The sequence below is a fragment of the Anser cygnoides genome, chromosome 2 (assembly GCF_040182565.1).
Source record: "Anser cygnoides isolate HZ-2024a breed goose chromosome 2, Taihu_goose_T2T_genome, whole genome shotgun sequence".
Classification (NCBI taxonomy): Eukaryota; Metazoa; Chordata; class Aves; order Anseriformes; family Anatidae; genus Anser; species Anser cygnoides.
The window spans coordinates 54,907,597-54,920,464 of record NC_089874.1 but is presented as its reverse complement, the minus strand read 5'-3'; the positions used below and the strand labels follow the sequence as shown (position 1 = coordinate 54,920,464).

The window sequence follows — 12,868 nt, the reverse complement described above, 5'->3', positions numbered from 1 at the left end:
CGCCCTGCGCGCAGGCGCCAAGGCGCCGCCGCGCCCGTCCCGCCCCGAGAGGGAGGTGCGGCGGGCGGCCAGGTCAACCCGCCGGGCCGGGCCGGGCCGGGCGGGGCGGGGAGGCGACCGTACCGCCGTGCTGTGCTCTGGTGGGGCCGCACCTCGAGTGAGAGGTGCCCCAGAGAAGGGCTACGAAGCTGGTGAAGGGCCTGGAGCACAAGTCCTATGAGGAGCGGCTGAGGGAACTGGGGTTGTTTAGTCTGGGGAAGAGGAGGCTCAGGGGAGACCTCATTGCTCTCTGCAACTACCTGAAGGGAAGGTGTGGGGAGCTGGGGGTGGCCTCTTCTCACAGATAACTAGTGACAGGACTAGAGGGAATGGCCTCAAGTTGCACCAGGGGACGTTCAGGTTGGAAATGAGGAGACATTTCTTCTCAGAAAGAGTAGTCAGGCATTGGAATGGGTTGCCCAGGGAGGTGGTGGAGTCACTGCCCCTGAGGGTGTTCAAGGAAAGATTGGATGTGGTGCGTAGGGACATGGTTTAGTGGGTGATGGTTGCACCAGATGATCTTGGACGTCTTTTCCAACCTTAATGATTCTGTGATTCTATGATAGTGGTACATGCTGTAGTCACGGAGAATTTCACATTTTTAACACTGCACATGGGACACCTGACAAGAAAAAATCAAAAAAACACCCTCTCTCAGGCTGTATCCCCATGCACCCCCAACTCATTTAAGAGCTGAAGTAGTTTCTGTGGTGTAAGCCTCTGGTGTAGGCAAGCTGAGGTGAATTGGCAAAGTGCTTGGCAAATAGCCTGTACCACCTTAATTAATTGAAATCGTATCTTCTGGCACACATTTTGTAGATAGGGTTCTAATGGCATGTGTTTTGTAACATAGACCTGGGCAAAATCAATATGGGTAGCCAATCTGGGAAATACAGCGAGTTTTAGCATGACTAGGAAGAACAATGCAGAATGAGAGTAAGGAAGGAAGAAATAGAAGAAAGATAGAGGTGTACAAAAGAAAACCATGCACTGTGATAGCTTAGAGGTGACCATTTGATGAAAGACAAGGGCAAGGAGTGTGGATTTGTGAAAAAAAGAATACTTCCAAGAGTTCCACAATCACGTGTAAGAAACCCCAAAATACATTATCTTAATGTGGCTATTAACTGCTGATGAAAATCTAGCTTGGAAAAAATAGAGGTAGCATAGCAGAGCTTCCTCCTTTATAACATTTCACCTTGTCCTTCATCAGCTATAGTGATGAATGAAAATGAAAAAGCTATAGTGATGAAAATAATTTCACTGTTTTTAAATTGGGTTTTCACCACAAGCCCATCAAGATGAAAGTGTCAGGCCAGATCAGATCTGTAGATACAATTACAAGGTTTCACAGGTTTCACATAATGTTGCCAGTCACATGTAAATTTTAGGGTAATCCCATACCATTTAGGTAATCCCATAACCAGTTGGGATTCGCTGTATAGTTACGCTGGGTATTCAAGGTGAAACTGAATCACTGATGAGAGGGAGAAGGAGAGGAAAAGGTAGAGGAGACAAACAATGCAGTATTTCTTCATTCCCATTTTTTTCAGTCAGTAGCGTTTAGTTCTTCTTCCTCAAAAAAATAACCCACAAATTCAGAAATTCTGTATAATGCAGGTGTTCAAATTATTCTGTTCTATGCTGCATATGATAAAGAGGTGCTGTAACAACAAGGCGTGCAGGTGGTGGGGAACTCACTGCCTTTCTGAGCACAAAAAGTCTTGTTTCGCAGCTGTGCGATTGCCACAAGTGATGGGAGTACGCACGACCTTCTGTATCACTCTTTTCTCCCTACTTTAGTGTGCCTTCTCTTGTGAGCAGAGTCAGAAAGGGGAATGATCTTGGGTAGTTCATTGTACTGGTTGATGAAAATAAGTGGTTGAGTGCATTGACCGTTAAATATCCTCTTCTCTATAAAAGAGATTTAGGCAATAGGAAACCTTTTGAAAGGGAGGTAAACACCTAAAAGCAGATATTGCAGCTTTTAGGAGGAATCTGGAAATGAATCTTAAGCTCTTTCCTTGTGGGTAAGTGCTGAAAAGCCCAATCTATCACTTTTGAGTGGGAAGCCTTTTATAATCAAGAGGAAGTAACAGAGCACTGGTTTGCTTTAAATCTAGCTATTAGGAGTTACAGCAGTGCTTCTTTGTTCATTTTTGAACAAAGCATCTTGTTCTCAAGGCAAGGTCTTAACCAGTTTTTAAAACCAAGGGTTTGCTGAAGCATTCATCTGGATGTATGAAAAGTTCAATTCCTTCTTTGCCTGGGGGATTCAGATCACATCTGCCTCACCTTAAAGTGTCCTAGTAATAGGAGAGTAACAGGACTCTATTCTAAAGAGTCCTTGGATGAGAACTGGTGGCCATTAATCAGCAGCAACCTCTTGTCATTACAAAGCAGCTAATTGCTGTGAAGAGCAGCTTTCATACCTTCATGCTATGTAAGCATTTGTGCCACATTTGTATATGTATGTATAGAGTAAAATTAAACACAAATCTTGGTTATAGAGATTCTTCGCTACTGAAACTGCAGGGTCACCACAGAGTGAGAACTCTACCCCTTGCTGGGTCAAGCACAAGTACAAAACATTAAACTTGAACAGAAAAACAGTGTATGCATTTGCCTAAGTAGAAAGTAAAGCACTATATATTTAATTTTAGAGGAATCTACTGCACAGCTGTCCCCTGAATTAAATCAGTTTAGCCTTTCACTGTGAAACCAGGCTGTCATGTTCAACTGAGGATTTTGGAGGGGAGATTGGCTCTCAAGCTACCATGGCCTGCTGAGACATTTTCTTTCTAACATGCAGCTTCAGGTGTGATACATACAGATATCAGTATCCTCATGGTCACATTTAATAAAATAAATAAATAAATAAATAAATAAACATAAATTAGAGAAAAAAAGGAACTTTTCCACTTTCATCTTAGGGTACGTAGGTTTCTAGTGTGGTTGCCTTTTTAGCAGTATTGTCTGTTTTAAGAGTTGTGTGCAAATTCTTTTATTTGCCTTTTGCCTTGACCTGATTTGAATGAAGAGCAATCAGAAAAGAGCTTTACTTAGGAGTCTGGGAGATATAATAGCTGTGCCACTGGGAAGCCTTATCAATTGCTTAATTACCTAACAGCAGTTAAGTAAACACAGTTTTTTACTGTGCCCAGTGAGGAAGTATGAGCCTGCCTCCACTGAAGCAGCACTGGCTGGGTGGAGCTAGCAGTTCGGAGAAGAAAGGTCTTTGGTGGCTGGTGGTACTCAGGTCAAGTCCTTGGCATGCAGCAAGAGTTTGGCAAGAAGGGTTATGCCTAGAAAGTCACCACAGAGTTTGGGACAGTGAAGTAGAGTGTTGTCTATTCTATGAAAATTTGGCACCCAAAAAGATTTTTTCAGGATTATTTCAACCAGAAAGAGGGAGCAGGCTCTTGTTTTCTGGTAGCCAGGACATTCTTCAGGGTGTGCTACTTGTGATTTTCACCTAATGACTGCTTCATGTGTCAGGTGCCTGGTTATGGACACCTTCTGAGGGCAGTAGCCACTTACGGGTGATATTCTCACAGGAATGGGCCCAGACCACCTCCAGCAGGGGCAATGAACCCATCTGAGAGGTCCTTGATAACTGCTCTGCTTGCTAGCACGTCATGTAGTCAAGTGCACATTAGCTCCAGTTGTCTGTGAAAAAAAGTGGCAGCCCCTTGCACATTTTAGAATAGCATGGAAGGAGAGTGCATTAAGGGTGAATACTGAGTTGAGACCCTGAAGGATTTCAGATGGACAGGTGTCTCCAGGAAGGAAATACGATGCACAGATCCATGAAGATGCATTTAGTACAGTAACACTGAAGGAACTCATGCAGATCCAGAAACAGCAAGGACTCAAAAAATAGTAAGAACTATGAGTAACAGCTATGGCACTGGGAAGCCTTAACAAATACCTAATTCCCTAGGACACTGACAAGTATTCAGATTTTCAAATGCACACTTGAAATAACTTACCTTTTAATCTTCAATAGCTCTGCTAAATATTAGTTTTATGTTCAATCAGGTATTTTTAATGAGATGTGCTTTTAGTGGAAGTATGATTAGTGGCGTTCAAAATCTTAGATTAATCTTTCGTAATGAGTAGATAGTTTTTCTTCTTCCTTATTCATCCCACTCAAGCCTTCTCCTTGTACCGAGATGATCATTCTAAAATCAACGTAGTCTTTCAATGTCTTAACAGGGACTTTTGGAGAGTAGGATTTCCCAGTTCCTTGATGCACGGTGTACACGGCCCCTGCAGATGGTGTAGTCCAGCACTTTTTCATTGACGGTAAATTTGCGATTGCCAGGGCCTCAGCTGGTTTCTGCCATCTGGTGGATGCATGGAGTCACTACCTCGGTGCCTCTAATTTCCAGTAATCCTCAGTAAGCGATATTCTGATCAGCTAAACTACTGTCACAGACCCACAGACTGGCCGGGGAGGGAAGGGACCTCTGGAGGCCATCTGGTCCACCCTGCTCAGGATGGCCACCTCGAGCAGGCTGCCCAGCACCATGGCTTCTGAGTACCTCCAAGGAGGGAGGCTCCATAACCTCTTTGGGCAACCTGCACCCGTGCTCTGCCTCCCTGGTAGCAAAACATTGCTTCCTGATGTTCAGAGGGAGCCTCCTGTGTTTCACTCCATGCCCCTGGCCCTGCATGAGGCAATGTATTCAGCCTCACCTGTGCTGAGCTGAGGGGAAAGATCACGTCCCTCGATGTGCTGGCAACACGTTGCCCTGCTCTGTGGCAAGGGCACGTTGCTGGCTCACGTTCAGCGTGGTGTCCACCAGGACCCCACGGCCCTTTTTCTGCCAGGCTGGTCTACACGGATGGCCTGGTGCCGAGGGCTGCTCCTCCCCAGGCACAGGACTTGGCACTTCCCCTTGTGGCACTTCATGAGGCTCTGTTTAAGGTTCCGTTTCAGAAAGTATGAGATCTGTGGAAGCTTCTCAGAGGGAAAATGCTTTTTACATTTGAACACAGTTAAAATCTCCTGCTCTTTTTTTATGTATTTTACCGCTGATTCACAGCCTGGTGAATATCTGACCCATGCAGGCTTATAAAAATGAACGGGATAATTACACCAGACACATTTGTTCCATAACAATATATGCACCAAAGGTACTGTTTTCTGTTTTGACAGATTTAGAGCACAAGCACCGTTTTACAGCAGTGCAGAACTGATACAGAACAAGCCGAAATAAGCGGCATATCTTGTGTGAGGGCATGCAGTAACAAGAAGTGACCATTCACTCCTTGCTGGAGTCAGCCATTAAACACACATGATTATTTCTAACTCATGGCATACTTGATTTTTCAGAAAAGGGGCTTTTAACATTTAATTGTACACAAATTCACGTGGGGTAGAACCAGAGCCTTGGATTTGTTTTGTTCATGTAGAATTCCTTTATATTTTTGAAGACAGGTTGCAGAGAACAATCTACTGAAAAAGTATGGCAAATATTTTTCGTGAGGATTGGAGCTGACAGAACATGGTCACAGATTTGTATCCCGTAGCTGACTATGCAAACTGGATAAAAGATGTTTGCATATTTACAACGTCTGTCTCCCATTCCACTTTTCTGGTGTCTAACACTGCATGATCTCATCAGCCTTTTCTCCAGTTGCCAGCAGTTACCTTTATGCCTTCTGCCTTATCTTTTAAAGCCGTGCTCTCTGACCAAGCTCTAAGGTGTGTTCAGGCTGTCAGGCACACAGTGTTACTGCATGAGACTTCCTCCTGGTAGCAAACCAGTCAAAAGTTGTATTTGGGTCTTGCACGTTGCAGGAGTGTGAGCGTTAGTGAGAAGGCCTAGCCACAAGGGAGTTTGCTTTCAGATGTTTAACAGAAGACTCAGGCAGGTAAACCAGCCATCACGCAGCTTGTTCGGGAGGGGGGCAGTCTTTCTAAGTCTTTTAAGTCTTTCTCAAGAACCAAAGGAATTTGTGTAGTAAGGCAGAGCTGTCTCACTGCTTTCTGTTTATCATTAAACCTTTGATACTCGTTTTGTATCACACCTGCAAGGCAGCATGTGGCTTCCTGTCTTTGTGATATGACTTCGTCCCTATTTGAGGCTAGATAAAAACAGAGTCAGTATTTCAGGTCAGAAAGCTCCAGAATGAGATTATTTTATGGAGCAAATTATGATTTCAAGATTAAACAATCCTTCAACAATCCTATTATCACAACAAGTATGCAATGCCCTCTTTTCAGATATGAAGCACATTCAAGTGAAATGTGGAGTGGACCGCTTGTGGAGTTTGTTAACACAGGAGGGACACATCCATGGCCACACAGGGAAACAATGGGAAAAGCAAAAAATAGAATGCAAACCTGATAAACTTGCACCAGGTTATGACCATCTCCCTAAACATAATATCTGGAAAATACAGGTGTACCTAAAAACGAGAATCATGGAAAGCTGGATTCTGTGGTTGTCACTGAAGTCATATGCACGAAATTCCAGGTTTATCTGCTAGCCTGCAGAATAGCCGCTATCCACTGCCCGGTGGATTATGGCAGCAGAAGTGACAATGTTCAACGAGACGGGAGGAGGAGCTACTTGTTCTCTGTTAAGCCTTTGAAGCAGCATTTAAGAAGGGGAAATCATATAGGACCAAGAGTACAATACGGCAAGCTCTGAACAACTTTGTATTTAAACAAGTACATTTTCCTTTTTATTTCATAAGAATTTTACTGTTGAAAAAATGGTATGTACTAAAGCAAACACGTTATACACATAGATTCAACATCAGATAGCAAAACCTTGCGGAATGTGCACTACTGGTTGTTACATTGTACTGGGTTTACAGTCAAAGATACTGAAAAACCCTCAAGGATTAATGTACTTTCAACTTAAATTAGGCACAAAATTTAGCTTGTAACTAGCTCTGCAAGCATCTTACTGTGATTTCACCATTACAAAGTATTACAAGTGATCAAAAACATATGCTGACTTTAAATTTTTAAAATTTTATTGGTACTATGTGCTGAAATAGTACAAATGTATACAATACTCCACCTTTGTTAAAAAAGCATGTACAGTAGGGACTATAAAGTAGAATCAAAGGGCTAAACAGGGCCTTTATTGGGGCTCAACTACTGACATAAATTCCTGGCTTTGCTTCATGGCCATATTTGAAACTAAGTAAGGCTTACAAATGCAGGGAAGAAACAGAAGGATATTTTAATGAATAGGAGCCACAATAGCAACACCTTAAAGGAAGATTATTAGCAAGCAAATTAAGTGGTATCTGATGTATGCCTCTCTCAGTTTTCTGAAGAGGATGCGAGATACAATGTGAAATTTTAAAGAATGGGAGACTGTCTCAAAAACAAAAGAAAAAAGATACCCGAGTATCAAAAAACTTTCAAGTGATCTGCTGCAAGGTTTTAACTTAGATGAGGCTTTAGTTTAGAAAGAATTACTGATTTGCAAGAAATGAGAGGGCAACAGCAAGTCTGTGTGTACCATAATAAAATCTGTCTTCACTGAAAACATAGGGATCTTCTAAATATACATATTAGAAAAGTGTTTGATTAAAATATCACGTTTTTTCATCTTCCATTAGCAAAACGTATGGCTGAAGGTTGTTCTTTTTTGCTTGCTTAAAAAACAAACCAAAAACCCATTATGATTGCCAAAGAATTACGAGGAGCCAGTAGTTCTCTCTAGGGGAACATTTTTACTGCATCGTACCGAAATAGCTTAACAGCTAAAAATAAACGTCATAGAGTCTTAATGCTGTTTTTGATTAGCAAAAACATAAAAAGGAATGCACTGAAGCAATATGATAACAAAGTGTATCATGCAGAATTTCGGCTTTAAGTATTTCAAACCCATGGTGTGCCTGGAGGGTGGGGGCGTTACTGCATTGCATTCACATGACATCATTTAGAATTAAAATAGGAAGTGAAGGCAAACTGTGGAAACCTCAAAAATACTGGGATGCCTAACAAAAGCGTGCCAGATGAGTTATTGTTTCTAGCATGCAGAGCTAATGCTTGAAGGCCTATCACAGCAGTAGCAACTACTGCTGTTCCTAGTTCTTTACATTACTGCTTTGCTTATGCTGGCTATGGTCTGATCATGGTCAGCAAGTGCTGCGTGGTGTTAGGAAATTAACCCACAATCTCTGCAGGTTCAGTGACCAGCTTAGATCCATCCCACGCTGTCTTGAACTGTTCAGGAACCGGAAATTCTTTCTGGTAAGAAAAAAAAGCAACAGCGATGGTTAGATAAACAGTGGATACCTCCTGAAAACTGATGGAATACCAGTTAGTGCTACATGACTGACAAAGCATTGATAGCTCAGACATGCTAGGATTACAGAGAGGCTTTCCTCATTATCCTAGGAAGCTATTTTACAATGCCACACAGGAAAAGGCCTTATTGCTACCCAGTTTCAAATAGCCTTGGGATGGTGCTGCTTTGTCATAAGCCCTCTCATGCCATTATTTGGAACAACTAACTAAATAAACCTCATGCCAGAAATGACCTTAGACTCCATCAGTGACTGACCTGGAAGACAGTAGAAAGGATTTCAACGTGGAGATTTAGTGAGGAGACTAATTTTAAGGAGGAAAACAATAATATGATACAGAAGAAAAATATCTGAAAAAAACATCCTATCATTTTACATGGGATATACTTCAAGAGACACGGCATCCCTTATGGGATACACAACACAAAGCAGAACTTTGAAAAAAGTCTCCGTCCATTCCATGTGTGCAGTGAAAGCAGAAGAGATCCATGGGTCTTCCTCAGATCCCAGTAAACGGAAGTGTGGAGGGAAGGACTTTTTCTTTCAGATCTCATGGTGTTTTGATAGCCAGTAAATTCATATATTACTGGTGTTTTGGGGAGAAACTCATCAAAGAGACCTTTCTTCTATTTAAGAAGTAGGTGAATATGGACCCACTGAAAATTGTTCCCTTAGTTGTCTGAAGACAGGCATCCAATAGTCACTTTTGGAAATGGGGAGCATCCAAATTCTCATCACGTATTTTCTTTTATAAAGCCTAAACTCTTCTACTGTAAATATTCCAGAGTGAAAGATTTGTGAGAAATTCTGTCTACAGCCATTCAGTGCAATTTTAAAACTTCTCTTGTTAAACTATTATGAGTACACTTTACCTCCGTGATCTCTTGCTGGTGTGTGAAGCAACAGAGCATGACTTTATTAGAAATGCTGGAGGGCTGAGGAGGAAAGTCTCACTAGAACAAAGAAGGAGCCTTTGCATCGGCAAATGCAATCCTCATGTTTCAGTGACTTCTGAGAACAACATTTTGAAAAATACTAGAAAAAGTAGGACAGATGCTACCCATATAACAGCTTTAGAAAAAAACGAGTATATAACACTATTATTTCACCTGTAGTAGTAATATATTTAGCTTAGCTTTAGCATCATCCTCTTCAGGCTTGAGTGCTCTCATATTATGTGTGAAGTGAGTTTCTTTCAAAGATTATGTTTAGTTACCAATTTAAAAAATAAAAATAAATGGACAGGAGATGAAGCCATCACCTGTCAAAATGGGAAGAAATAATGTCTAATCTTTGAAATTACTTTGTAACCCAGAAAAAAAAAAAAAGACATTTTCTGCACTAATCACTGAGATATTGGTACATAGAAATTCAATTGTTTTGAACCATTTTTTTTGGTGAGGTTAATACATGAGGTATGTTAGCTCCTGCTTTCCTAGCAGTTTTAGCTACCAAGGCAAGTTGGGTAGGGGGAGAAAATCTTCCAAAATAATCTCACTCACATAATCACCATCTTGGGGGATGAGGATGTTCATCTCAGAGGATTTGGCACTCACAATCTCACAATCTAATGATTCCTCACTGAGGTAGATGTGGCAGCCTTCTGTTTTGTTAATAGAAATGGTCGGCACTTTCCCCATCACCTGCAGAAGGAAATATTAACAAATCTTGAAAAGCAAACACAGATACTATTAATAAAATCCTTACTGCCTGCAGGTCTAGTTTTGGCCACCAGCGTCTCATCTGTATGTCAGCTGCCTGCACGGTGCTTATATTTGAGATGGAAGCTGTCCGTTTGTTAGGCAATGAAATTCCTGGCGGTGGTGACAAAGATCTATATGCAACAGCAAACTTATAATACACAGCAAACTTTTAATATATGGTTGGATGAAAGTGATTTCTCCATTCTCTCTACTTCCAGTGACATTTTTCTGCTGAAGCTTAGGCAGTGTTCACCTCGTTCATCAGTGAGACTGGTAAGAAACCAAACACGTCAACTCCAACCCATTCTGGGCAAATGAAAGATCCCAGCCTACAGCACCACTCACAAGTGTTTTGTGATGCATTCTAAAGACTTCAAAGCTCTTCCAGGTTTTACAGCACACAAAGGGTTTTAGAGCACACAAAGGGTTTTTATCCCCTTCAGGCAAGATTCAGTTCTAAAAAAAGTACCGAGATCAATTTAATTAAATCTTTAAAGATGTTTCTTATGTCACCTTAAAAGCAAGCAAAGGATTTACTTGAGGGGAGAAAGGGAAATAAATCTTCTCTTGTTTACAGTTCTGCAGATTAAAAGATTTCTACCTGGCTAACTGGCTGCCTCACAGTTGTCAGTAAAAATTCCTCCTCCTCCTGCCCTCTCTGGCAGGAGCCAGGCACAGCAATACACTCTGGATAGTGTATCAAAAGGGCAAAGGTTATTTTGAGCCATAAAGCAGAAACAGCATGTGATAGATACATACTTGCAAACAACAAAAAAAAAAGAGTCCCTCATTATTCAAATTAAGAATATAATTTCAGCTTCAGTTCCTTAAATGTGACAGCAAACGAAGAGCAAGTCGTCTGTCCTTTGCATCCCACCTGGATCCCAAGTTCTATGTCTGTTCTATGTTTTAATGCATCCTAAACTGATCTTTCTTTTCTTCAACAGGATGTCATGCAACAGTGAGCAAAGGGAGGGTGTGTTTAATGTAACAGTTTTTGCAAACATCAGGCAAGAAATAAAATGGCACTGGGAAAAAGGGGAGTGAAGCAGAATGGCATTGAAGTTACTATAGCAAAATCTGTAGGGTGAATTTACTGAAATTTGTTGCATTAATGGATCACATATTTGCAATTTATGAGCTCAGGTCTTCAAATACTGAGAAAATTGAGGTTCTGAGCACTTGGCATGCTCAAACCCTGCAAAAGCTGGCTGATTCAAGCAGCTTATAGCCAGACTTTTAAGTGGAACTCCACTCCGCTCTATGGCGTAGAAGCCTTATGCAATATTCATAGAACCTGCTTAATCAAAAGCATTTTTGTTCTTAGAAAAGATATTTCCCCTTTGTTTGAATATTAACAAGCTGTGTTTTTTCTATTCATTACATATGAATTTTTCATCTCTCATGAATAGTTCTGGCGGTAATGATAAAAATTATTTATTTTTTTAAAAACACTCAAATGCGTGGGATCTTTAACAGCCTATGCCATAAGAAGACATGTAGTGATCATGAATAAAACTGCTTGTTACAGTTCAGAAAATGATGCACAGCTGGTAGCAATGTCAATCACTTGCAAGAGTTTCAAAATATGAAAAAAAACACCTTGCTGTTTTTTACCGTGGTGGCTGTGACCAGCATTTGTGAAGCATGGAGTGGGATTGTCTACATTGAAAGTCATACAGCAGGCATAGCCTTGTAAGCAAAAGACCTCACCTTTCATCATGACTGGCAGTTTAATATAATTTAATTCACATTTCATTTCCTTTTCACCTAAAATACATCCCAGTTAAGTGAAATACATCCTAAAGATGTACTTCACTTAATACATCCCAAAGGCCTTTCCTGAGACTAGATTGTGTTGGTTGGACACAGCCCAGTATTAGACCATGTATGGTCAGTCCTCTGGAACTGAATGAGTGAAGTGCCATAAATGTCAGGCAGGCTGCCTGGGAATAAATACCTTAAGTGTGGGAGACAGAGGGATTTGGCCAACCTCTTTTCAGTGGTTTGTGTGGACAGGACAAGGGGTAATGGCCACAAAATGGAGCACAGGAAGTTCCGCACCGACATGCGAAAGAACTTCTTCACGGTGAGGGTGACGGAGCACTGGGACAGGCTGCCCAGGGAGGCTGTGGAGTCTCCTTCTCTGGAGATATTCAAGGCCTGTCTGGACGCCTAGCTGGGCAGCCTGCTCTAGGGAACCTGCTTTGGCAGGGGGGTTGGACCCGATGATCTTTCGAGGTCCCTTCCAACCCCTACAATTCTGTGATTCTGTATTGAATGGGGCAATGTCCCCTACAGAGAGGGCAATAGATGGATTAAAAATATGTGTATTTTCATTTCACAAGAACCACAAAGGAAGATGATCCCTGATGAAGCTTTGCTCACTGGTTGTCAAAGACGAGATCAGTAGAGGTTCACAGCCCATTTCTAGGCAAATGTCTACATTATCTACTCCTGTAATGTGTCATGTTGCTAGCAGGGGAGATTCTCAAAATCCCAGTGCCTACTTTCACTTTCTGTCATTTAGCTGTCCTTTAACAGTCCATTTGAACATTTTCCTTGAGAGAATAAAAAAAAAAGAAAGAAAGAAAGAAAAATAACCAGCTTCTAGGCTTAAAAAGCAATTAGCTAACTGCCAGCATTTGTTCTGTGAAGCACCACTAGACTTTCAAGTGCCAGGAGCTGTTTACCATGAAAGCAACAAAATTAGGGCCAGAAGTAATAACACGTCTAGTGTATAGATCTCTCAGCTTCGCTGGAACCAGAAGGTGCTGGACTAAATGAGGTTTATTCAGTAATGCTCAATAGTTTTCATAGGCACTTTCTAATACCTCGGC

General features: G+C 41.5%; 1 protein-coding gene across 3 annotated transcripts in view; it reads right to left on the bottom strand.

The window, feature by feature from the left end:
- Positions 1 to 6,699: 6,699 nt before the first annotated feature.
- Positions 6,700 to 12,868, bottom strand: part of CAP2 (cyclase associated actin cytoskeleton regulatory protein 2) — a 65,195-nt gene continuing 59,026 nt past the window's right edge. For all 3 annotated transcript variants that reach the window (XM_066992104.1, XM_066992105.1, XM_048057881.2), the window contains 2 exons: positions 9,828 to 9,968; positions 6,700 to 8,266 (listed from right to left, as the gene is read on the bottom strand). In XM_066992104.1, the coding sequence (XP_066848205.1) occupies positions 8,183 to 8,266; positions 9,828 to 9,968 (225 nt within the window). In that variant the 3' untranslated portion in view covers positions 6,700 to 8,182. The remainder of the gene's footprint in view (positions 8,267 to 9,827; positions 9,969 to 12,868) is intronic.